The 26,262-nt window shown below is 40.7% G+C and overlaps 1 protein-coding gene across 1 annotated transcript in view; it reads right to left on the minus strand.

Annotated features, from left to right (window-relative positions):
* ADAM12 (ADAM metallopeptidase domain 12) overlaps positions 1-26,262 on the minus strand; it is a 121,059-nt gene that overhangs the window by 23,071 nt on the left and 71,726 nt on the right. Inside the window, exons 10-12 of the mRNA XM_026042442.1 lie at positions 24,285-24,433; positions 6,697-6,874; positions 1,169-1,258 (exon numbers count right to left, since the gene is read on the minus strand). Coding sequence (XP_025898227.1) covers positions 1,169-1,258; positions 6,697-6,874; positions 24,285-24,433 — 417 coding nt within the window. The remainder of the gene's footprint in view (positions 1-1,168; positions 1,259-6,696; positions 6,875-24,284; positions 24,434-26,262) is intronic.

A 26,262-nucleotide genomic window follows, 5' to 3' on the forward strand; every position in this document is an offset into this window, starting at 1 on the left:
TTTTTTTTTTTTTTAAGAATCTAAAAACACAGCCATAAAAACATTCTGGGCTCAACAGCAAAGCACTCACTGTCGCACTAACCAAAGGTCAGGTCAGAAGCATTTTCCTATATCCAGCCTCAATCCTGGGTGCATGTTCTGCTCTCTGGGTGACTTTAGTATTGCAGGATCAAGGCAGAGAGCAGGTCACATAGCCTTAATATCCTACATGGAAGCTCTGTCTCTCAAAGCCACTGTCCCTCCAAACATGGACTTGACTCCTTGGATTGCTTCCTGAGATGAAATCTCTCTTCCTTACAAAAATCTCTTTTTGTCACAAGCTTCAAGACCTTCTTTGACTTAACCGATAACCCTGCTAGTCCAATTATCCCTCTCCTGCCCTGATTTATGAGGGTAGCTACACAGTTCAGGGGTGAGGGCCACGTGCAGGTAACGTGGAGCGTGCAGGTCTGAACGCCTACTTATCAACAAGAAAAGAAAAACTGCAAGCTGGCAGCAGTCCTAATTTTTTAACTGCATCACCACAGTGTTTTGGGTAAGAAGCAAAATGACAGGGAGATTGACTCTGCTTACAAGCCCTTGCTAGGAAGCACTGACACAGCTTGCTGCTGTTTCCATAGCACGCTGCTGCCGAGCAGTTAGGCAGATGGTCGCTGCAGACACAACGGAAACTCACTGAATGCTTTATCAGCCCATATGCAAAAGTTGGTCGTTGAATTCAAGAAGGTAAATGTCTGTGGCAAGTGGCTTTTTATAGCACACTAGGAGTCCACAAGAGCTGATGATCTGCCATTAAAAATATATGCGCTGTTGACAGAATTAATGTTTTAAGAGTCTTCCCTTAAAAAGATAGCTCAGTATTTAAGGGTTGCACAAAATCCGGATCAGCATGAAAAAGAGCAGAGCACACAAGTCCATAAAAAAGAAGAGGTTTTGCATGCACAAAAGAAGTGGCTAGAAGCAGACACCACTAAAGAAGTCCATTGATCTGATCCTTTGATGGCTCTTACGGTCTGATATTTCTTTTAATCGCTCACACTAAACCCAAGTGTCTTAGTGTTTACTGATACCCGTTTATTTGCTCTGCACCCTTGCCTACCGGCCTGCAGATGAGAAGACTCTGCAGTTGTGCCCACCCCATGCAAATAAGAGATGTTTGAAGGTTCACCTGGCAGTCTTCACAGCAGAGGCCATGTGCACACACTGCGCCGGGCTTCAGCGTACAGGTAGTCGCATTACAGCACTGGTTGGTGCATTCCTGCACGGGGGACAGATTCAAAGCAGACAACTTTCAGTCATACTGAGCTGTAAATCAAGCAAAGCTCTCTTTCTCAAAGATGTGCTATAGCTCTGCCAAGAAAAGCTATGCAGGAATTACTGAATTATGCATGAAATTCTACAGCTTGATCCAACAATGTTGTCTGTCCTTAGAAACTACAACTAGAATAATTGTACTGAAACCAGAGAAGCCATGGAGGAATGTTACAGATCTTGTCTCAGTGGATTGATCCCAATCCTGATTGTCATAAATGATTATGCTCTTCTACTTCCACAAGAATCAATGAAATGACAGCAATTAAAATTTTAGAAATCTGGTTCAAATTCGCAGCATCAAATTCTGCCCACAGTTGCTATTGGGAATCCCAGAGAAATCCAGGGGAAAATTATTGTATGATAAAAAACCACAAGCCTAAATTTGGAATAAATTTTTGACATCATAAAAAGTATAAACCTAAATAGTATCTCAATTCTAGATTAAATACCAAGAAAGTATTCTAATCAAAACACAAACCACAACACACAAAGCACTGAGGAGAGAAACTCCATCATCCTCAGTTGAATTAACCCAGCTGAGGATCTAGACTTCAGATCCTCTGGACAGAGTTGCTCAACATCACTGCTGTGGCTCTCTATTTTGTGATAGTTGCTCACTAAAACGCTGCCTTGCCTAGAGACAGGTGGCTGCTGCAAAGAAAAGAGATGCTGACACCATTCAATGTAGCTGACAATCCACAAGCTGTAATCTTTTATCAGGGTACTCCAATAACAGAGCTTTATGGAAAGTATGAATTGCATTATCACCAACTGATACATCCCAATTTCACACTTGTGGATTAGATGGTGGCACATGTGTGGTTTTAAAGTCTTTTTTTCTCACTCACTAAGAGAAGTGAACAAGAAGTTTCACAAAATAATGGATTTGATTTTCCAAGATTTTACTCATCAGCTGCAAGTTCAGTGAGCTGCACTGGAAACTCCGTTCTCTAACAAAAATAGCAAATAAATTTGGTTTTCAGCTGTGTTAAGTCAGTTTGGCTTAACAAGGGATCACTAACACTATACTGAACACGGGAAAAAATAAGTGGGTTAGAATGATGTTCACAGCCTCTTGTTACTTTATTGGCTTTTGTAAAGCTTTCCAACTGGAAGATGAAGCTACTTGCTTGTGCCATGCCAATCACAAGCAATGAGCAAAATGATTCCCAGCATTTCACTGTTTTCTTAAATAATATCTGCCCGTATACACAGAGCTACATCTTTCTTGCTCTGACACAGCACAATGACCTCCCTGTACCTATTTTGGGGCATGCTGGAAGGCAGCAGGCTACTCAAATACTTCTGTGCAGCTGCTGTATTTAAAAAATAACATTCCTCTGCACAAAAGCACATTTTATACATTCGCCTCAAGAGCAATCTGGGAAAAGCAGAGTAGGGGAGGGCAATGTCAGACCAATTAAGGTTCTTCCGGAACAGTCATCTCCTATATGTCATCATCTGGCCATGCACAAAGCAGCCCATGGAAAGCAGCAGAACTTCCACGGACCAGTGGAGATAGAGACACACATCCCTGCGTGCCATCGCTGCTGCCCTGCAGATTTCCAGTGCTGCTCACCCCCTTGTTACTCACGGCCCAGAATCAGCTTAGTAAATAAGTCTTGTGCCTGCGTTAGTCAAGTCTCATGAACAGTTCTAACATAAACAAACAGGAAAGGCAAGCAAAAATGCTCCCATGGGTTCTGGAGGCTGGAAGCAAGGCGGGAGGTCAACAGCTGAAGCTGCTGCTCTGTTGTGCATGAGGACAAGCCTCCAGGACTCATTAGAGCATCTCAAACAAACTGAACTAATTAAACTAACATTTGAAACAACAAGCACCCTCACCTGCTATCATCTACATGGTGTCAATTACTGTAGGACGGGTTTTCACCACCACTTTTAGGAAAGTAAAGAAAGACTGTGCTGGGTCAGGCTATAACCCATCCAGCCTTGTGCCCTTCCAACAGAAAATGTTTAAGAACAGGAGTATGAACACACCTAGTGTGATCCTCGGCATTTCTGACTCCTGTAGTATTCAGTGACAAGGAACTCAAAACTCATCTGCCTGGGCAGCACTCGCTCCTCCTTTGAAAAAAGCTGCATTTGTTTCAGTTGCACAGTTCTCGTAGGGGACAATTGCTCTTAGTCACTCAAGGTTTTACCAGTGCCTGTCACATATTCCTTCATTTTCTTCTTTTCCAGGGAGAGCTCTTACAAAATGTTGATCATTCTTGTTGCCTCTCTTTCAACCTTTTTCATTCAACTTTATCCTTTTTGAGACCAGGGAGGGTTTGGAATGAAACTGCACAGTTTCGGATGCTGCTCACTGCTGATTTATAGTGACCTACTGGAGCTCTGTTTAGTTTTCCTATTTCTTCCCTGGTAATGTCTAACAGCCTATTTACCTTTTAGACAACTCTTGAGCACTGAGCTGACATTTTCATGAGACTATTTATTACAATATGAAGTCTTGTTCCTGTGTAGTCAGAGTCAGCTCAGAGTCCATCATGTTCTATGTGATGTTCGGGTCGTGCATTACTCTACGCACTGAATTTCATTTGTCATCTTAATGCACAGTCAAGCTTTCTCTTAAGGTTCATCTGCAGTTCTTCACAGGCAGCTTTCATCTCTGCAATCCTAAGTAATATCATCAGCAAATTCAAGACTATTCCTCTTCCCAGGTTGCTTGTTGAGTGGTGTAATGTCCAGGATACATCTCTCAGAAACATCACTGCTGATCTCCTTCCTCTCTGAAAACTGATCACTCATGCCTGCCCTCTATTTCCTCTGTTTTAACCTCACTTCTGTCCATGCAAGAATATTCTCTCATCCTATGACTGCTCAGTTTCCTAAAAAACTCTTGGTGAAGGATGCTGGTCTAAAGCTCCTTTGAGCTCCAGGTAGGCTCTAATAACTCGATCTTCCCTTTCCATCTGCCTGTGAGTCCTTCAGAGAACTACAGCAGGTTTATAAGATAGGTGTCCTCGTCACAAAAATTATGCTGACTTCCCTGGCAAACCACAGCTATTCAGACAACTAGCTCTTTATTACATTAGCTAATAATTTGTTTCACCTCTGACTTACTAGTTTCTAGTTCTCTGACGCCCTTGTAACCACTTACAAAATTAGTCACATTTGTCACCTTCCAGTCCTAAGGGACCATGGCAAGTTTGCAGATCATGGTTAGTAGGTCAGATACTCCAGTCCTGAGTGCTTTACAGGCCTTGGGTGAATTTCTCTGGCTGTTACCAGTTTATTTATGTTCATCTTGTCCATCTTCCATCACTTAAATTTAGACAGATCCTCTCATGAATCCCCCAAAGAAAGAATTCTGTTGTAGAAACCTCCTCTAGTTCTTCTATTGTAATTTTGAAGCGGAAACTATAATTTTTTTTTCCCCATTGTAGCTCTGTTGTTTTTCTCTGAATGCTCCCACATAACCCTCATAACTTGTAAGTCCTACAGAATCTCTCATAGAGTTGTTGTTCCTAGATGTGTTCCAAAGGCTATAGCTAGTAATCTAAGACCTCTTTCACCTTCTGTTCTTTGCGTGTGTGCAATCTGCATCCACCCTCCTTCCAGAGACACTGGAGTACTTTCAACATTTTTGGTAATCTCTTACAGAATCAGTTTGGAGCTTGGCTGGTAACTCATGACCTGGTGCTGGGCATGTAGGAATCCATTATGCCCCAAAGGAGACATGAGCGTATGACCCATAAGGCGGATGGAGATGGGGGTCCCTACTGCACTAGTGTGAACAGGGGTGCCCGAGGTGGGGGACATGCTACAGTCACGAGTCTCTACCCTCATGAATCCAGGGCTGCCCTGCTGTTAAGGAATGCTGCTGAGCCCAAGCTGCAACAAGAGACTAATGTTTTACTCAAAAGACACACTCAGTCTGTGGTTTGCTTAGCAAGTAGTGCAAATATTTCTGAAATCCCTCATCACATTCCTGAGGGTAAACAGTTTCTCGAGTAAAGGAGAAATAGCCCTAGTAACTATCTAGATCTGCATATTCAAATTGATATTTAGTTCTGATCAGCAATAAAAATAACCCACAGACACAGTATTCTCCAGCCTTATTGTATTGTTCCCCTGTCATAAAATACTGTACCAGAACTGACATAACTCAACTTGTCTAAGTGACGGGGTAATGAATTATTAACTAACCTAATGGGTTTTCTGTTACCGCTCAGACTACAGCAGTAGACTCCAAATTAATTTAATTGGGCCCAAGGTGTAGTTTTCCAACATAATTAAAAAAGAAAAAAAACATTGAGGTAAATATAGTTACTGCTTATGGATGTTAAATGGCTTTGACTTGAAAAGGTAGAGCTAGCATTGAAAACTGAAAATGGGAAAGATAACTGGGTTAGAAAGACGTTTGCTGGCTGCTTGCATTCTATTGACTTTAAAGAAGAAGATAAGCCTGCTTTCTCCAACCTTGTTACCCTGAAGAGTGAGTGAACTGTCAGGAAATCCTTATGGCTTGTATAAATCCAATAGACCGTATAGACAAAATCCAGCAATTTCTGTTTTAACTGCCCCAATCTATTTTGTCTGCAGAACCATATTTATCAGAGGGAGCAAATCCCTCATCTGCTAATATATTTAATTCAGATAATCTGTGAGAAGTTCAATATATGTTCAATATATGTTCCCAATGAACACGGGAAGCCAAAGGGATAAGAATATCTGCTCAGATATTATTTGATTCCTAGGCTTTGCCTATCTCCTTCTGATCTCAGCAGTCCTCTAACACATTCACTAAACTAAATGGAATGATCTCTGAAGCAACAGTAATCTTTTGGGGAGGCAGCAAAAGCCATTTCTGCTGTAAGGTAATTGGCTACCAACAAAGAAAAAATCTCCTAGTAAAAGAGGGAAAGGTACTGGACCTGAAACCTGCAGTAGACTATAAGGAAAAAATACCTAACCAATTTTAATTCGGTGTCTTCTCAAATTCGGAAGTAAATCTTCAGTTAATGTATGGTATCTTGATAAATCTGAGTAATTTTTTACAAATTTGTTTTGGGTTTGGACTACTAGCTAGTATTCAAAGGAATTTCTGTGCTGTGAATCTTGTTAGGACCATGACAGAAGCTCTGTTAGTTCAAAAGATGGACTTTGTCCTCTAAAGGCAAACTGAGCATATTCTTAACTAAAGCCCAAATTTAGTAACTTATAACACAAATTAAGCAGCGATTCCCCTGTTTGGGGGGTCTTTAACTGAGCTTTAGTATGAAAAGATAGAAACACAGAAGGGATTTTTTTTTTTAAACACCAAATAGCGTTAAACATGCCAAACCAATTCTGATTTTTTTTCCTATTAAAATGTTACAGATAGGAGTTGAGTAGCAATTCTCAAGAAGTGCATCTTACGTCAGGCTCTCCACAGTCACATTCCTCTCCATCTTCCACATAGCCATTCCCACACTTCTGTCCACCAAATGACTCCTTGACTTCGGGCAAGTTGAACAGACACATTCCCACTCCTTTTTCCAGGCTGTTTTCCAGGTCCTTTCTACTGCAGCTACTGAATACCATGGGAAATGGATAACTAGAAGAGAAATACATATGAAAGAAAAGAAAAGATGAAGTATCATCAGGTGACAACTTCTTCCTCCTATCAGGCTGGTGACCTTTTCTGCTACATATACATAAACAAGAAGAGTTGGTTCATGTTTTTAATTCTTTAACATATGATTGAGATTTCATAGTTCACTGGGAACTGTGAAAGAACAATGCCAGAAACCTTTATAATAATTCCTGACTATGAATAAGGGAATTTCCATGATTTGCACTTAAATTTATGGCTGCTGTTCAGGACAAGAACTGTTCACACTTGGACATGAACATGCAAAAATGGGAGAAGCCGTTAGAAAGCAAATCTGATCACGATCCTAAAGAAATATTGGGATTGTGTAGAGGTTTCTGGCATTTACAAGACTGAAAACCACTCAAAGCTGCCTTGGCAAACTTAGCCTGAAATGGCAAATTCACTCATCTTGCTCTGCAGTATGGTAAACATTCTGCTCTCCATAGGGGAGAAAAAAAGAGAAAAACACCAAGTTACTTGATAAAAGTTTGCTTCTGCAGTTCAGCAAAGTTGCATGATTAAAGCAAATACAATTCTTATTTTAAATCACAGTTAAAAGACTGATATTCTGAATTCACACTCCTGAGAGGAGAATCTAACCCTTCTCTGAAGGTTCCTCTTTGATTTCTCCTGGGAAACACACAGAGAACATTGCTAAAATAATACAATATAGTACCAATGTTTCCAGATAATCTGTGTTTTTCTTCTGGAGGATTTCATTCCAGCCTCAGTAATGAACCTTTGCCACTTGATTCAAAGACAGGAGATAAAGCGGCACGTGGATATTGCCATTAGTATCATGCCAGAGATGGCCGTGCCCTCTCTGCACTGCGATGTGCACATGATTACATTCGATCTGGATCACAACCAAGCAGTAAAATAACATCCAAGCTGCCTTATTTCCCCTAAGACCGAGGTCCTTACTCATTGCTGATCTACAGTCAAGCTATAATTCAACATAATGGCAGCACAGGGAGTCATCCTGATAGTATCTGGACTTTATTCACTATATGCTTTGCATCAGTCACGTATTATTAAGAACACGGCATAATGTTTATAGACAAACAAGATATAGATGGAAGCTCTAGATGGAAGTTCTGCACTCCTGCTATCTCTAATATTCTAAAATAACATGTTTTCTTTGCAGATGATGATGTCTACAGATATTAGAAAATAATGTTTTCTATTAAAAAAGAAGTGTTTGACAATTATTAAGATAATAGAGGTTTATGCTCCTATCCAGATATAGGAGTTATTATTTAGAATCATGCAGAAAGGCTTGGGGTATCTTACAGAACAGAATTAATTTTGTGCCTACTTAAAATTACCTCTTTACAGATTCATTGCATTGCAACAACTAGCTCATTGGTAAAGAACCTAAACATGACTCTGAAGAATAAAAATTTCATTTATCACTATAGGACTTACCTAGTTAAACTAAACAGTTCTGTGGTTCACTGACATATGACTTCAGAAAGTTAGTAGGGATCTTCACTTAAGAAGCTGGTTTCTGAGAAGTGTCAATGTTTAGGCATAATGAGACTCTAAGATAAAGAACCAAATTGCACAAGAGCATGAGGTGGGAGTTAGGCTGCTAGGAACACCTCTGGGCTCCAAGGGAAAACAGGGAAAGGATCAAGGATAACAGCACAGAAAGTAAACGCACTTGAGAAACCTTCTATTGACTTTTTTATATAGGGTAACTAGAAGTGGTCTTAACTGGGTATCACAAACTGGGGACTGTTGTCCACTCTGATTGAAAAAAGTACATAAAGCTTTGTGTATGAGACTATGAACAAGTAGATGGACTACTAAAATTGCTATCAAATACCTCCAAAAACTCAAGAATTGCAGATACGTCTGCCTGATAAATCCTGCACAAAATATATGACTGCTTGATCAGATATGATCCTTATATTAAGGGATGAATAAATGAATATGGCCTCATCCAAGTAAGATCCCTCACATTGGCAAGACAGATTTACGTTGATGTCCGCTAAGATGAACACAGGGAGACATACCTACCTTACACCACGTGAAACGGCCTCAGGAATACAAGTAATGCATTTCCCCCGTGCCGGATGTCTCTGCCACACACAGCTCACCCAAACAGCTCACTGGTCAAAACCAGCCATGATTCAGCCCTGCTCCTTTGTGTCCATGAATGCCCACAACCATGCGCATGAATGTGAGATGGGTATGTCCACTGGGGGAGAACAGACTCCTTGCTCTGTATGAGGGCTGAAATAATGTCATTGTTAATGAATGAGGTTTCTGTTTCCCCCCAAAGGAACTTCAAGCTGTTTCCTATTTTTGAAGTAAGACATCCATTCATCTTCTGGCTTTTCCTGCTCTTGACACTGATTTCCTCAACTGACATCAGTGCAGCGCATGTTATTTGACGAAACTTTCTGAAAATATTTTTTCCTTCACCAAATAATGTCCAAATAAAGTAATGCAAGAACTGAGATGAACCCAACAACTGGATATTGAAGAGTGATTACTCTCATGCCAGAGAAAACCCCACAGCAATTGATACTAGTTGGTATTCCCATTGGAAACATAATTTGATCTTTAATACAACCCTTCTTCATTTCTTTGATATAAACAAAAAATCCCATGGAACATTTGATCATTGTGACTGTAGACTGCATTTTGGCCGTCTTTGCAACTTTTAAGCGGTTTCATTAGAAGTGCAAAATCCCTGGCAGATGGGAAGGGAGGCTGTAGCTATGAGATGTCAGTAGCATTAGGCATGTTCTTTAAGTGGCTCTGGAGCTCGTGACAAAGGCTAGAGTAGCAGCCATGTGAGAAGCCTGAACAAATAATACATGGTCCCTGTGGTGTCCTGCCATGAGGCTTAAACACCATCCCCAGTCGGAGGTTTTGGTGTGAAAAGGTAGTCCAGTCCCAGCCTTTCTGGGCTGCCTGAGGCACTCATCCACTTAAAACGACCTTCTGCTACTCTCTTCCACAGGTCAGTCAGGAATCTTCCAGAGGTACCAATTTCTCTGGCAGTCAGCATATACCACTGCTCCTTGCTATGGTCATCTCCTTTTACAGATTTTTATTCTGATTGCGGAAGAGACAGAAGGGAAATTTAAGCACCAATTTAGACCAGCCTAACTCCTATTCTAAGATGCTGAGCAATACATTCATTTTCTATATCCCTGGAATCTGTTAAGGCACAATGGATCACTTTATTGAACCATCTGGTGCTCCCACGTACAACTCTATAGGACCCGAGCCATGTTTAGTACTCCTGTCTTCAGAGGGTTTGCAACAAGGAAAGCCATTGTAGGGTCCTCCTACAGCATTTCCCAGTGTAGCCCTGGTGCTTAAAGGACGTGCATAATCTCAAATACTCTGCTTCCCCCAGAAGCAAACTGGCTTTGTCTGCTTCTACAAATGAGGGATTCACAGCAGTAAGATGATGCCTGCTAATTATCTCCTTTAGAAACGGAATCTGGTTTTGTCCCATTCACTTACATTTCAAGCACCGAAGCCATTCAAATGCCAGTGTGTACAGTTGCATTTAGCCTGTGTTAGGTGGTTCCTTTCATTTAGTAAGTGAAGTGGCATCCTCGAGGGAAGTGTCGAGCCCTTTTAAAGAGGGAAAATCCTTTGTGTGTGCTAACAGGGCATTGTCCAGTACCACCTCTTTTCTGCACAACCTGTGCAAGTTCTTCTCCATCACCTCCATTTTAGAGGTATTTTCTCACCTAATGGGTTGAAGTGCAGAATGTACAAACACAGAAAAAGGCAAAATTGCCTCCTCAGAAAATTATGCTCTAAAGAGATAAGATAGATAGCCAAAGCATCCGGGAGAAACCATCAGCCGCAGGGAAACACAGCAGAGCAGGGATGGCTCCTGGAGCAGATCCTGCCTCTGAGACAGGACTGTGATGGGTCTGATGGGTTCTTCAGAAGAACTCAGGAGCTTCACTTCAATCTACCAGGCATCCATCCTTAGGTGCCCAAGTATTTAGCACCTCCCTCTGTCTCTGCCATGTACCTCAGATCCGTTCCCCGGGTGGCACAGGGCTCCCTTTGTAAAATGAATACATTGCTCTTTCTCAAGAAGCACCACTGAATCCTCATCAAGGCTCCTGGCACTTCACTCAATTCAGCACTGAAGACAAATCCCAAGTTCCCAGTATCTTGAAAACAAATATTTGATTGTTAGAACTATCAGTATCAAATCTCATTTTTTTTTCTTTCAAGAACTGTAGAATACATATAAAATATATGCTTTGTTCTATCTAAAAGATTGGTATATACACAGACACATATTGTATGTATATATACATTGTATGTCTGTTTATAGGGTTCATTTATTCCAGTTCATATAGCAACCAGATTATTCAGTATTATAGCAATGTTTATACAGAGCCCTTTACCCAAGCCCCTGAAGTGCTTTACAATTATTCACTCAATTAAAATGCATGACAGCCCCTAAGAGCACTTTTAAGTACCACCAGGCCTTTTTCCCTGAGGTAATAAGATAATTGGAGATTATATTAATTTTAAAAAGGCATTTTGATTTTCTGGAGCATTATTGAAACAACTGCTGACTCTCTCATTTCTAAAGGAGCAGAAAACTGGGACCCGTTTTTGTCCAGAATGCTTGAAAAAGTGAAGCCCGAGAGGCTATATCTGGACACGGTTCAGGTGTCAGCACTGCATTTGAAGAGAATGAAGGTGCTCCCAAAGGCCATTTTCATTTTTTGTCAATGAAATTTCAACGAGAAAAATTGCCAATTGTATCTGGAAAGAAGAACCTAGGAATCTCCTTACTTAAGCATACTACAGCCATACTTGCTTTCACTTGTTATCGTTATCCCCATAAAGCCCCTATTTTTGGCTTCACAGTGATCAACAGGAGAGCAAGAGAGTGAAGCAGCTCCTTTTTTTTTTGGAGATAGATGCAAGTTTCAGCTCGCCCTTGTTCAGGCCTTACAGGATGACTGAATCATGAATGGGTAGGTTTCCTATAAGAACAGAGATACGGCTGTTTTTGTTAATTCTGGTATAAGCACTTGGCCTATGGACAAAATGTCACTCAGCAGTAATGACAGTAGCACAACTTACTCCAGAAGGCAGAAGTTCAGGTGAAATGAAAGTTTCTGGCCCCTCTGAGGTGCAGATATCAAGCAGCTATGACAATTGATCTGCCTCGTTGACATCATTCCTTCCCATTAAAAAAAACAATGTCTTTGCTTTTAACCTTCGAAACATTGCTACTGCTTTCCATCTCTTCAAAACAACTCTATGGCTTCACAAGAGATAGGAACTTTGTAGAATTAAACTGAACTTGCTAGTAGCTATCAGCTGTTCTATACAATATCTTATGTTAATGAATTCATTAAGCACAGAGAACCTCACAGATATTAGATATTAAACAGGAGATAAAATACACCTTTCTTTGATATTTAAATAGGTGTTCAAATACTAGAGACCTCTTAGCATATAAAGTTATGTCATTACGCATTACTCCCTATGTGTCAGGTTTTAATAGCAGTTATTTAAAATTAGACAAGCAGCATAATATGGAGGGGGTTTTTGATCTATTATTTAAATGATGGCTTCATTTGTAAGTACTTTTGAGGGACAGAAAGGCACACGTACACACAGTTTTAACGCAGCTTCTGCAAACACAATAAGGTAAGGGCAGATCCTTCATCCAGCTGCAGCTCCTCTCCCATCCCAAAATCCTGGCCACGGCAAATGCCCAGGAGAATCGGGAGGATGGGACAAACTGGAGGACTCCTTGGTCTCCATCCTTGATGGAAGAAGATGTGCAGAACTTTGCAGGTCAAAAACAGGCAGCACATAAAAGTACATTATATAGGTCACCACTCCCAGGATTGGAGGGCACATTTTTTTTTTTTAGAGGTTTTGAAAGGATTTAGCTAAAAAAGGTAGAGGCTTCTTCCACTACACAGTACTCAAATGGGAAGTTTGCTTCAAAAGGAACTAGATGTCTGACAACCCGTACTTATTTTTCTAGCCTATTTTTCACTTTCTTGCTCCTCTTTTATAGTTTTAATCCCTAGAGCATCAATAAAGTAGAGCACGGAACTGGGCCATGTAGTTATACATGACATCAAAGCTGTTGCTGTCTGGGTTCATGGTCAGTGATTTAAAAACAAGCCCAGATTTTGCCTATAGCTTTTGGCATGTTCTTTACAAGGTAGCTTTTACACTACCAATAAATAACTTGGAATGTCACACTAGTGATTAATTTAATTGATGTGCAGCAGCAATGGTTTGTTGTGCTACAACAGAATTTCCAGGATTACTGAAAAGAAAGTCTTACCAAGGAAATGCTTAAGCCTCACACACAAATGTCTTAGGTTTATTTTAATTTGGCCCTGGGGATAATGCAAATTCCCAGAATGCAGTCAAGTAACATTACTTCAGGTGCCTAAACTGGATTGCCACAGCCCTAGCTGAGATTTGACCTCTCCCATTAAACTCAAGGTGAGAATTTAACTACCAGAAATATTCAAAAAGGCAGATTTATAACACTGAACGTGGGACTTGAGGGCAGAAAGCAGTGATGAAACAAATGGTTGGATGGTTCTGCAAAACGCTTTCTGTAAAAGAACAACACGTAATGGTTTTATACAGTATACGCTGTCATGGGTTGATATTTTTGCAGTCACAAAACTGCCAAATAAAACATTATTAGCAGTTACTTTTCCTTTGACAAATGTACAGTCGGAGAAGTTTTTTCTTAGCGAGAGGTCTATTGTGATTTTCATTCTGGTGTTCAGGGGGTGAAGCAATACTAAACCAATTTATCAGTCTTGACAGTATTCTAACTAAACGCTGGAGTTATCTGCATTGCAAAAGTTCTATGGGAATCGTGCTCAGATGACTGTTCTTCCTGTTGGAAGCCAGGCAGCCAAGGAAAGTAGCTGTAATCACTTTCAATTCGCCTCTGGCTCCTCTTTTGCTCCGTTTCCTTTTAGACCACTACCTCATTAATAAAAATTTGCTGGACTGCTGAGAGTTTAGGTTTTGCCGGCAACTACTTGGAATTTGAGGCTAATCCAATGCTGACTATGGGAAAAGCAAAAAAGCAGCAAATAGCAGTGAGAGGGATGCAATGATCAGGCTAGGTCTGGTCCCAGGCTAACGACAACCAGGGCAGCAGCCTTCAGCCCAGAGCTCAAGGGAACTGGAGATAAGAAGCCCAAGCAGAATGATCTGTGTTTAAAATTGTCACACCAAACATAACATCCTCCACAAGCGATAAGCAAATAAAGATAAATGGTCCGTCCTGCTGCTCAGAATACCTTGGTGAAGGTCAGGTTTCTACCAATGTCTGGTTAGATAAAAGGCACCGTCCGATCTAGCTTGAAATGCCAGCACGGCACCACATCGTGCTGATGATTCTCTTAGTCCCCAATGTGATTTTACAACCCACTTTTCCTTCAAGTCATTACTTTCTGATTTTCTCTTCTGAAAACCTTGGGATTGTTTTTAGGAAGATCAGGAGCAGACTGGAGTTTTTGAGCAGCGCGCTTTATGCAGAGCAGGATTACTTTGTGCACAGAATATTTTGGGTGAGGCAGCAAAATATTTTTCAAAAAATAAAACAAAACAAATAACAAGGAATATCAAAGCCCTAGTGGCTCAGAGGAGGGCAGGACCTCCACAAGGAAGAAGTTGGGGACCAGGAGAGATTTGGGAAGCCGCTCTCTGAACAAGCTGGATGAAGAAGCTGCCCACTATGGGGAGCAGCTGCAGAAGCATTAAGAAGTGGCAGTTTATGGAAATATCAGGCTGCAAGACCTGGGATCCAGAGGAAAAGAGCCAGCCCTGCAAAAGCTGCAAAGGATATACAGCCGAGGGACAGGCTCAGATTGATTTAGCTTAACGTCTGTTCTACCTGGTCTCTTAATAAATCAGGACTCCAAGACAGCAGTATCTGATTTGCAAGCAGCATTGCTCATTTTTTTCCCCTCTCTTAGAAGATCCAGAGGAAGAACAACTAAGGCATGAACAGTGCCAGAAATCAGATCCCATTCCCACAGCATTCCTGCCTTCCTGGTGTGTGTTGATACAGTGTATGCTAAAAGATAAGCACTGAGGAATAAAAAGAGCTTTTTGCCCATGTCATCTAAATCATCTCAGACAAATGGAAGTGGAATTCTGTCAGAAATTTTCCTAAATATAGAATAACAAATGTATCATTTTTCTAGCTTCTTCCTTCTTCACCCAGCTTGGACAAAGAAAATAAGCTAATTAGCTTCAACACTGCATGTAATCGTTATTCCAAGCTTTGAGAAAGGAAAGGATCCGGCCAAGATCTGTCTCTTTTAGGGCAAATTAAGGATTTGGCTCACAGGCATGAAAGGCTCCTAACAAATCTGAAGAAATCCATAGGTATCCTCATGAAATCCTGGCCTTATGGAAATCAATGGGAGCTTTCCTATTGACTTCAGTGGAGCCTGGGTTTCACACCTAATGTTGGTCTGTTGCCAAGAGAACGTCGATGCTGAACACAATTTCCATGCTATGTTAAAAGAAGCCAGAAAGGCTCTGTAGGACACCAAAGTTATTTCACCTCTTTATTTTCAGTGATTTTGCACTAAAACAGGTGGTTGCTTATCTTGATCTCAGCACCGCGGCTGTGCCACGCAGTTTCAAAAAGCTGAAATCGAGCCTAGTTGTGCTGCTGCCAGGAGGACGCTGCAGTAAATGCACGCAGGGTTCTATAATACTCTATAGCATCAGGAGATAAAAACACTCACTTTGCAAGAAGCAGTTGCTGGGGTAAAACGGACACTTGCAGAATTTCTCCTTGCAGAATTTCAAGCGTTTTGCACATCTACCCCAGACACAAAAGACTCTGTGATTCCCATGACAACTGTGGCAAATGCAGCCGTAGGCAGCATTTAATTACAATGATTCAGGCTTCCGAGTCAACATCAGTTCCTTAAGGGCTTCAGGGCATACAACACATGTCCAAAAAGAAGCCTTCATGTGACCTGAAGAATATGCCCTTTAAGGTATGTTTCCATTTATACACTGGGAATTTGGAATTTATTAGCACCAATTAAAAATGGACATTGTGTGCTTAAGTCTCCATGCGCTGCATTACAGATTTGTCCCTGCAGGTTGAAATGTTTTTCTGATGAAATAGGAAGCGAAGACAAAGGGAAATGTCCTCCTATGAGTTGTTCTCATGGGTCACAGCAATGGCAGCACTGTAGGAGAAAAATGTCCCTTACAGAGCTGTATTTTGTGTGGATATTACACTGAGAAGACAAAACGCAGCTGGACTTGCACATACCAGCATCCAAGCCAGTAAAACTGTACTCATTCTGCATACATCATATAGAAGAAAACATGACTTGTCCTTAAGTATCTGCTGTAAATAATCAGAACAGAAGTAAAATGTGTTTTCATTTGAGAAATAACCCCTCTCCTTGTCAGCTTCACTTACAGAGAACACAGGCTGTAAATCTGTGCGAGTTCTCCCATGGTATACACCAAAAAAAGCAAAATAATTTCATTTCTAGCAGCACATCTATTCAAATGTGAAAGATGAAACTAAAATAGAAAAAAAACCAAAATATTTTTAAGTGCCTATCCCATTGCTGTGTGTTGTTCAAAGTGATCCACTTCTGCAAAGGACTGAGAAATGGGCATATTAGTTTAGCCAATGCTGCTAAATGCTGATCTTGCTTTCTACAATAATTAAATATATCTATAATGTAGAGAGAATATTAATAAAAGGGGATGCCATGCACCCTAGAGACATGGGGCTACTTGGACTTAACTGAGAGCCTGACATAATTCTAAATTCTCCTGGCTCTTTCCTACTAAAGGAAAGACCAGAATGCTGTGTGCTAAATTACTAGGGCATAGGGAAATGCTGCTCAAGTTTTTTTTTTCTTTTATAAATGCAGTTGCACTGCTGGCACAACAGACCTAACTCTGTCACAGGCAATTTATTACATCAGTATATCAAGTTTATTAAAAAAAAAAAAAAAGAAAGAAAAAAAAAGACAGACAACAAAGAAATCTGTCTGTGCAGAACTCAGCTCAGACTGGTTTGGAAACATAAACAGCTTCAGAGTTTAATTACAAACTGTTTACATCTCAAAGATAATTTCATTTTCTTCAAATTGAAATAGAGGTAATTCCAGATAGTTCTGCTGACTCCACAGTTTAATGTCTCTAAGCTGCCAGACTGAGAAAAGCACCAGAAGGTCTGCAGAACTGAAAACAAGCGGCGAGGGGTCAGGAAATACAGTGCTAACTAATAACGCTTTGATTATCTCATGCTTAGCAGCTCTGGAGCTGCAAGGGACTGTGAGATGTGAGATGTCTAGTAAGGAGAAACGAGAACCAGTCAAAGCAAATTAAAAAGTCCTTTCCCACACAATCCCTCCTCTCTAGCCCACGCCAAGCACGACCTTTTGACTTCGTGTTGTTTTTTTTTTAACCTTGTGCTGTGTTGAGTAAGTGTTTTTCACTTCAAACTGAGCTCAGTGCCAAAGCCAAGATGCCCATTTCACTGCCCATCTGACTGGCTCCCGAGGGCAGCCTGCTGCAAATCCCGGAGGGATGTGCTCATGGCACGGCACGGGAGACTCCACAAGTCCACAACTTGAACGGCTAAAATCAAACTCTCCCCGCACCCTGCTTCCTTGGGGTCCCTTTTCAAAAGCAGGAGATTCTCACTGAAACTAATACTTAATAAGGTAAATTATATAAATGACTGGTGATTTCCTAACTTGCCTGTCATAAGTTTTCATTTTCAATTGTTTAGCTACACGCTTATCATGTAGTTAAATACATTTTTCTGCTTATTTAAAGACAAAAAGTCAAATAAGGACAAAATAACAAGGTTTCCCAAGAAAAACATTAAGGGTTGACCCTACCAAGAAGGATAGTTCCCCAAAAGACATAAGCTGCCCGTCTATCATGCAAATATCTAATTATGCATTATAAAATCAGCATTATTATTACTAGCCTTCTTTTGAAGGGGAAATCTCATTAATGGTAGTGGGTAATACATGAGGGCAGAACACATCTTCAACACCAAGGGACAAAAATTGCATAACTGCAGGACACACTAATGTCAGGGAGTAGTTCCCTCCAACACCAGCCTTGTTGGATGGGGAAGGCACTGAGTGTCCCTCCCTTCTGCCCCAATCCTGCCATTCTCCCACTTTCCTGTTGCATCAGGATAACCACGTGTGAGCCCGAACTGCAGAACAGGTCACTAAATAACTCTCATTAAAAATAACCTTCTGCCTCTGCAAGTCGTATTCCTAACTGGGATGACTTCTGTGATCTGGGCTCTCAGGTAGCCCCCACAAGATGCTGGTCTGATTCACTGAGGGAGGACGTAAACTGTAGCATGACTAAAGACAGTTTGGGCTTCAGATCTCAGGCCAATTTCTCAACCAGAACCAGTATTTCACAGAGTAGGTTGTGGGTGCAATTTGCTAATTAAAATATTTGATGGCTTTTATATAGAGAGCAGGTGCACAGGCACATAATTCACAAGACGGTGACCTACTGTTTAGCTTTGCTTTAGCAGAGAGAAGAAACAGCCGGTCCAAACAGTGACACTTGCAGTATCTCTAGGCAGAATTTTCAAGCTCAAACCTGGGCCTCAGCAGCTTAGGGCATTTAAAGCAGGAAAATTAGAACACAAAAGCACATCTTTCAAAAATATGAAACAACATGAGGAACTGGGTAACCTCGAGAAGAGGAGAAGGCAAATATAGCTGATTTATATGGCTGTGATAATATACTTGCTACCACAGAGGGCTGTCAATAGAGGGTAGTCAATGCACCCAATTTGTCTTTACCAGCAGAAAGAGAAGCTATAAATGACATGAACTGAAGAGTAATGCACTTCCCAGTGCCTACTGAAGCTCAAATGTGGGAAGAAAGCATCAAATGTTACCGTTTCTTAGTCACTGGGAAGCTGCCCTTCAAACATAGCTGCTTGCCCCAAATCATCACGCAGAGCTGCCTGTTCGGAAGAGCAGAACCTTCTGTTGAGAGCTGGTTTACAGCACAGCGACAAGGAACGAACGCTTCCTAACACACCCCTTGGCAACTAATGGAAGGAAAGCATGGACAAATTCATCACCAGTGAGACAAACAGGAATGTTCACATTCCAGATATCTTTTCTGTGATTCACAGTCTTGCTTGGTGTCGCATTTTAGCTACTCACGAAGAAAACTTATAAAGATCTGGTATTACTACTAGGGAAAAGACTAGACATTTCCACTTAAATATTTCATTTAGCCTTAATTGTAACTAATGTCAAGTGCAGGATATCTAGGTCTTTCTAAAGAGAATTAAAATATAGTGTATACTGATGCTTTCTTTTTCAGCCCAACTAATGGAAGCTCTCTGGGTGGCTCTTCTCATCTTTATTTTTTCTCTCTTTTCTCCAACAGTGCTCAGATTGAGTCAGTTATTTTAATTTGTGACTGCCATTAAACTGACTCTTTACAATTTTTTTTTCTTTTTGCTCTCACTCTCACCACAAATCTGCTTTTTGGGTTTCTTTTTTAATTCCAATCATAAAGATTCTATTTTTATTTAAAAACATACTGATAACAGCAGACACCTTTCAGATTTGTTTAAAAATTGTCCAATTTTCCATAGTAAATAAACCAGTATTTTTCTGTCTAATTTATCCTGTTATGCTTGTAGACACTCTGTGGTCTTAATTGTTCTTAATCGTCCTCTTTCTCCAACTCCTGCCTTCAAAAATTCAGTAATTAAAGTGAGATTGTGCATTGAAAGGCAGTAACTCAAAACTAGCCATTATTTTCTTTTGACAGGCATAAAAACCCTCTCAAAACATGATCAACAACTGAGAGGTTAAAGAATTGATTCAATTTTCCTTTTTCTCCACTTGCTTACGATCACTGCACAGGAGAGAGGTCCCCAGCTACGACAGAGCCCCAGCTCTCCTGCTGCACGAGTGACACGCGGGTAGTTCCTGCAGTGTGAAGTCAAGAGTCCGGACTCCCCTGCAACATATGCAGTCCTATTCTTTTGGGAAATGGAACCTAAAACCTGACCAAATCAAAGAGACTTCAAATTCTATATGTGCAAATGGAAATGATAGTGCAAGATTCACGGAACAAAAAGAAAAGTCTGCCAGCTGAATTCCAAAGGCTACAGCAAACAGCTGTGGCCAAGCCCTCTCTCAACACAGCATTTTGCTGTTGACAAAGAGCACAGATTTATACCAGTTGTATCCAACTGGTTCTTAAGAGTATTTTTCTTTTCATGTGGATTTATCATTTTCAATAATTTTGCATTTATTTCATCTCTTCCTTTTTCATGGTCTTTGAAGAGAACAAACCAACGGAGAAGCAAGAGGGCAAGTGGACTCACCCTGTAAGAACATGACCTGCTTCCAGGCTGTGCATGATGAACTTGGAGACCAGTCACAAAGTGGCGGTGCTCAGAGTTCAAGCCTAGCCCTTTGAAGGGATACCCTTGCAGAGATGGTCACCGTTTCTCAGTACAGCTCTGTCTTTTACCTAGCTGCTATTGCAATTGTTGGCAGGGATGAGTTGCAAGTTGGTTGCATTTGTATTCAGGGCAATCGGGCAAATGCGATCTGCTGATTGGAGCTGTAAAAGCCCCATTTGATTTAGAGATTTTCAGATTTTGGTTGAAGCATGCGTGTTTCCAGGCCAGCAAGGTATTTCATCTCGCAGCTACCTGGGCAGTAAAGGATAGAGGATGTGCATACCAGGGCACAACCAGAGAAAATTCCCTCTTATTCCGGTAGCCAAATGCAGATGGGAATGGAGGAGAGACTGAAAAGCAGCACTTTTCCAGTCATCCTGTTCTCCATCAGCATGGTGAAAACCTCCCTGTAGAAGTGCAAAGCCGTTGCATGAAACCAAAGGGAAGTGAAATAAATGGCTCCATGCTACGAGCCTGCCTGGCATTTCAATTATCTGTGACTTAGATGAATCAGCAACAGCAATTCTCCTGATAAGAGCAAGACCTTTCTGGGATGTGGTGGGAAAAAGGTGTTCATTACAGCAAGCCAGCAGGATTTTGGAACCCCACTGCAAAGGGATGGAGATTACAGTAGGATCAGCACATGAATGTGCTTGGTAAAACTAGCTGTCATTAGTCATCCGGGAGTAATTTCTGTTAGAGGGAAGAACATGTTTACAGTGTGCTCAACTTGAAGGCTAGGTAGCTGTGTACATCCCCCCCAGAAGAACCTGCTTTTGATAAGCATGCATGGGTGATGTGAGGTACAAAGGCCTGGGTTTACAGGAAAGGAGAAAGACAACTAAAGAAGTGTTGCTGCCCTTAAGGCTGGCTAGACATGTCAAGCATGTATGAAGCTTGAAAGTTTCCAATGACTTTGACAAAGTCACCTGGATTCAAGCAACATGGAGACATGTGTGCACAGTTTTGATGAAGGAACATGATAAAAGAACACTTCCAAAATTATTTAATAGACAAACACTGTCAATCAACAAAACTTTGCTCTATGCATCAAAAAGGGAAACGATGCCTTAGTAGTAAATACTTCCTTGTTGATGATATTTTTATAACAAAAACCCAAACTTCTACAGTGGTTTTTGTGTGATTTCCCTAGCAGATGTTTGAATCTCACAAAGTATTGAAGTGCCACAAGTTCTCTTTTGAGTTTCATAAGCATAACTCTGTGTTAAACATAATATATTTTACTAAAGCATTAGATCTTTTAAGCCCTTGTTGCTCAAACAGAAGTGGTACACATCTTGCTGGTATCTTTTTAGAGAAAAAGCTATAGGAAGCTCATTAAAGGAGAGATCCAAAAGAGTTTAAATTCTACTGATCCCAGGAGATTGTTTCCACTGAGAAGTAATTTCCAAGTTTTTAATGCTAACCCCTTCAAAGATGAAATGGAAGAATGAAGGAACATGGCAATAATTAATGAAATCACTTCTAAGCAAAGGAAACCTTCAAACATTAGCCTTTGCTGCAGAACCACACAAGCGACTCCAAAGTTAAGTTTGCAAAGCCCTTTCTGTTGCATCTTAGGCATTTCCTATTCTTTTTAGTTCTCAGATAAAGTCCTCTCAGGAACTCATATATTTTACACCAGCTTCAACACAGGAATGTTTTCTCTGATTCTCGCAATTATTAAATCTTGCTTAAACCAACAGAAATTAGAAGGGTACAGTGTGGGTGCCAATGAGTATATTAAGGGAGGAGGCTGCCTCTCCACACCAACTGCACTTCCCTAAGATATTGCTTGTTTTTCCAATTTTAACAATGTTTCCCAGGAACAGAATATTCCTTTAGCCAGACACTTCCAGAGCCAAAATCATTTTGGTGTTCCTTGAATGGATGCTTAAAGAAATGTGCATTTGTCATGTGTTGAGTAAATATTCAAACCATTAATTTTCAATTGGTAAAATGCAGTCTGGCTTAAGGCATAAAGTATTCTCCTGGAATACTTATTACAGATTGACAACACAGTATGAAGGTAAAGCCTAAGGCTATAAGCCTGATGCTAAAATTTCCATTTACAAATCAATAGTCACTGCAAACCAGACTCCTCTGTTCTGTGAATGCCACAACACTTCCTCAGGCATAAACTGTATATAAACCTTGGTGAGGTCTGAAGAGCATTACGAAGCTCAAGTGTACCTGATAGGCACTTCTCAAAACCATCATCGTCATGGAGCACTGATGCTGGGCACAGCATTGCTAAGAAAGCACACCCTTGAATCCCTAACATGCTACAGAAACCCTGGAATACAGTGAGCTGAGGGAAAATATTAAGCAGGTGTAGCCATTCCCAGAGCCTGCTCAGAGCCAACCAACAGACAGGTAGATGGCTCCAGATAAACCCAAAGGACTATGGTGCAGAAGGCAGAACCACAGAAGAGCCACCTATCCCCACACTAGAGATATCATCACAAGATGAACTCATAAAGCACCTAGAAATTTCTACCCTGACAGCCTCTCTGAAAGTGGAGTAATTGAATGTTCAAACAGTAATTCAGCTGAGATGCCTGAAGGCTGCCTGCATCCTTCAGCAGCTCACGCCTGTCTCACCACTGCACCGAAGACACCACATCACCTCTCAGAGCTGTTTCCAATTTCAGTTTGTTTTCACAGGGTACCTAACAACCCTGATGTGCTGCAGCATGCAGTTCCATAGGGATATTTATTACCTATTGGTTTAGAAAAGCCAAGCTATTTTTCTTATCCAAAGTATAGAAATCACTCTCTTTCTCCTGCAGACATTCAAATCTCTTTTCACTGTTTGTCCCCTCACTTGCTGTGCTTGGCCTTTGGCCAGGATCCCTTTTTTCTGCCTGGAAGGACAGTGACAGCAGGCCTTTGAAGAGCGGCCAAGCTGCTGTTGGGTGACCAGCAGGGAGCTCTCAAGCACAAGGCTCCGTGGCCTCTCCCTGTCTGCTCTCCTTTCCCAGAAACATGTAGTCCTGGAGCTAGCAGACAGAGCTGATCACAAAACCCCGAAGAAGAGATTCCTAAGCAATGGATAAAGTTTAAGCGCACACAGAGAATGCTAGACCTGGAAGGGACATCAGAAGATCATCTAAGCCCATCTGTTTTCTCCAAGGAGAACCAGCTGTACCTACAAGATATTTGTTCTGCTGACAGATATTTGTCAATCCATTCCAAAACATCACTTACCATCACAAAGCTTTGCTAAACCCAATCTATCTTCCTCTAATTTAACACCATTACTTCTTGTCTGAATCTTATCTGTATCCCAAAACACGAGGCCTCTCCATTGACAGAGGGCCTTTATTTTCCCAAAACTAACCATTCAACATTGACACACAGTCACTGAACACTCCTCGGGCCTGGTAGTTTGCAGACTTGATTTACTCACATGCTAAAATCACCCTTGTAATGAGCAGTGCAATGCAGAAGTTGGTGCAAACCTGAAAATACTCCCTGCACAACACAAGGGCTTTACAGAGAGTCTAATAATGTATTTCCTCCATCATTTCCTACATATTCATTTTAGACTTGGCCTTAGGACCTTGCTCATTCATATTATGTCTATGATATTCAGCTGACAAGATGAGAGAAGGTGAAATTCTCATTCAACACTGGATTAAAAAAAATTAAGAACCAGTTGCTTGCCGCATTTTTGTCTCTCACACTGGTAACATAAAAATAGAAAAGTGCAGTGATACACATTTCACTCTGATAACAAGTTTAATTGTTTCAGCTTGAGGGAGGAGACTTCAAGCACATCTGAAAGGTCTTGGAAAAGTTTTTTTCCCTTAAATCTTCCTGAGATGCAACACAAAAACAAAGAATTCCCCACTATCCACCAAAACCCCACAGCCTTTACCTTGCACTTACCCAGTGGAGGGGTTCATGATGCAACCCCCCTTCTCTGTAGATGCTTTGCAGTTACAGCCCCTCTCCAATGTATCATGATTCATTCCAAAATTGTGACCCAGTTCGTGAGCCAGGGTAACTGCAGCACCTAGAGGGTTTTCTGAATGATCCTTTAAAAAAAATTAACAAAAAAGTGAAATCAACATACAAAATCAGTTAAAAAAATACACACCGCTCTTCTAAAGTCCCATTGCCTATACTTTGAAATGCTTTATAAACTGACCAGCTGTGCTTTTCTTGTTAAATGAAGAAACTTTAAAATTCATTATATTAAAATTCACGCTTTGAAATTCACAGTCTGAATTTCAGCCCATGCCCTGGCTTGTCTTACTCCCGGTGACATTTGACACCATTGGGCACCTGTGAACTGGTCATCCTATTTAGAGATGGCCCATCCTGGTCATCTCTGTTAGAGCTTGAATCTGCTCCCAGCTGCTACTTTTCCCCTGCTCAGGGACACCCCAAAATTCAGGAGCCCCAAATGGTAACCCAGGTGTGGAGTGTTGGGAGGGGGATACTCTGTGGGAGGGCATGAGTGAGATGGTAGGAGAGGGAAATCTCGTGGTAGGAGAGGGAAATCTAGCAAGAAAGTTCTCTTGAGAAGAGTAACCAAAGCAAAATGAAATTAATGCTTTCACATTAATCCTTGTTGAAATGCTGGGTTTTGCACAAATATTTCTGAGAAATTCACTGCATGGTCTGATTACAGACTTCTGATTGGACTGATGTTTTGGACTGACCACAAGTAAGAGGTCTTTCCACATCGTTCACTTTCCTTAAGGGAAAAAATTCCCACTGCATTCATATGAAAGCTTCCCCAGAAGGCAACATCATGAAATATAAATGCACGATCCTCTATTTATCAGTCACTAGATGGAATTACTGTGTACAGCTGCCTACTCTAAAAGCATATATGAATATATTCAGCTTCAATAACTCCTCTAGTATCATCTACACCAATCTTCACAATGAATATACGGGAAAGTTAAAAATGTCTAAAGCATTAGCCATATATAAATTAAACCCTTCGTACATGCTTTGGCGTAGATTTAGGAGTTTTTTCTCTCTTCTTAGCCAGAGGTGCTAAAATTTTTAGTAAATCAACTCCTAAATAGAAAACAAAAAATCAAGAAGGAAACAGTCAAATTCTTAAAACAAGAAACTATTCCTTTTGTATTTGGAATGAACTCAAAAGAATTATATCTTTTAACAAAGGGTTTTCTGTTTACATGAATTTAAAAAAGGTGTGACTAATACACTAGCTATTTTGGTTCTGTGCAGAGTTATATCTTAAGATGCTTGTTTGATAAAAGGAGCTGTACAACTTGTCCTAGTAAAAAAGTCTAACAGAGAAACACATGCAGCAAAATAATCTGGTAATAACCATGAAAATATATACTCCTGCAAGATGCCTGCATATTGAGATTTCTCCCCTAGATATTAGACTCATACAGGTTGATTTATACTTCTGCTTATGGTAATTTATTAAATATTTAGAGAATTCAGCATGATTGAATCTGGTATTATCAAAAGTTGACCTCTTGTTGAATAGACTGCATAAGCTCTTCAACTGGAAAACACGCACGGAATGAGTACTAGGAAACCAATGATATAACGTCCATCCAAGTTATCTGAGAATCACAGTGATGCCTTTAAATTATGATTCTGTGGTAAAGACTTTCCTTTATAACTTGAGCCACCTAGACAGACAGTAAATTTCAGTTTTTCTTCATCTTGCCAGTCACTTCTTTGCTTAGTGCATAGAAATTCTACTTGAACATCTCCAAAGCTGGCAATTAAAAATGAGAAAATGACTTCACGCAGTCCACTCTAGGATCAGAGCAATAAATGCTCTGAAATGTAATTTGTGTCTTGAACAGGCAAACAATTATTACAACACACGCGGTTCTCATTACTTGCTCAGATCCAACTGGAATGC

This window comes from Nothoprocta perdicaria, unplaced genomic scaffold (assembly GCF_003342845.1).
Source record: "Nothoprocta perdicaria isolate Ctin4 unplaced genomic scaffold, notPer1 scaffold_301, whole genome shotgun sequence".
In the NCBI taxonomy this organism is placed as follows: domain Eukaryota; kingdom Metazoa; phylum Chordata; class Aves; order Tinamiformes; family Tinamidae; genus Nothoprocta; species Nothoprocta perdicaria.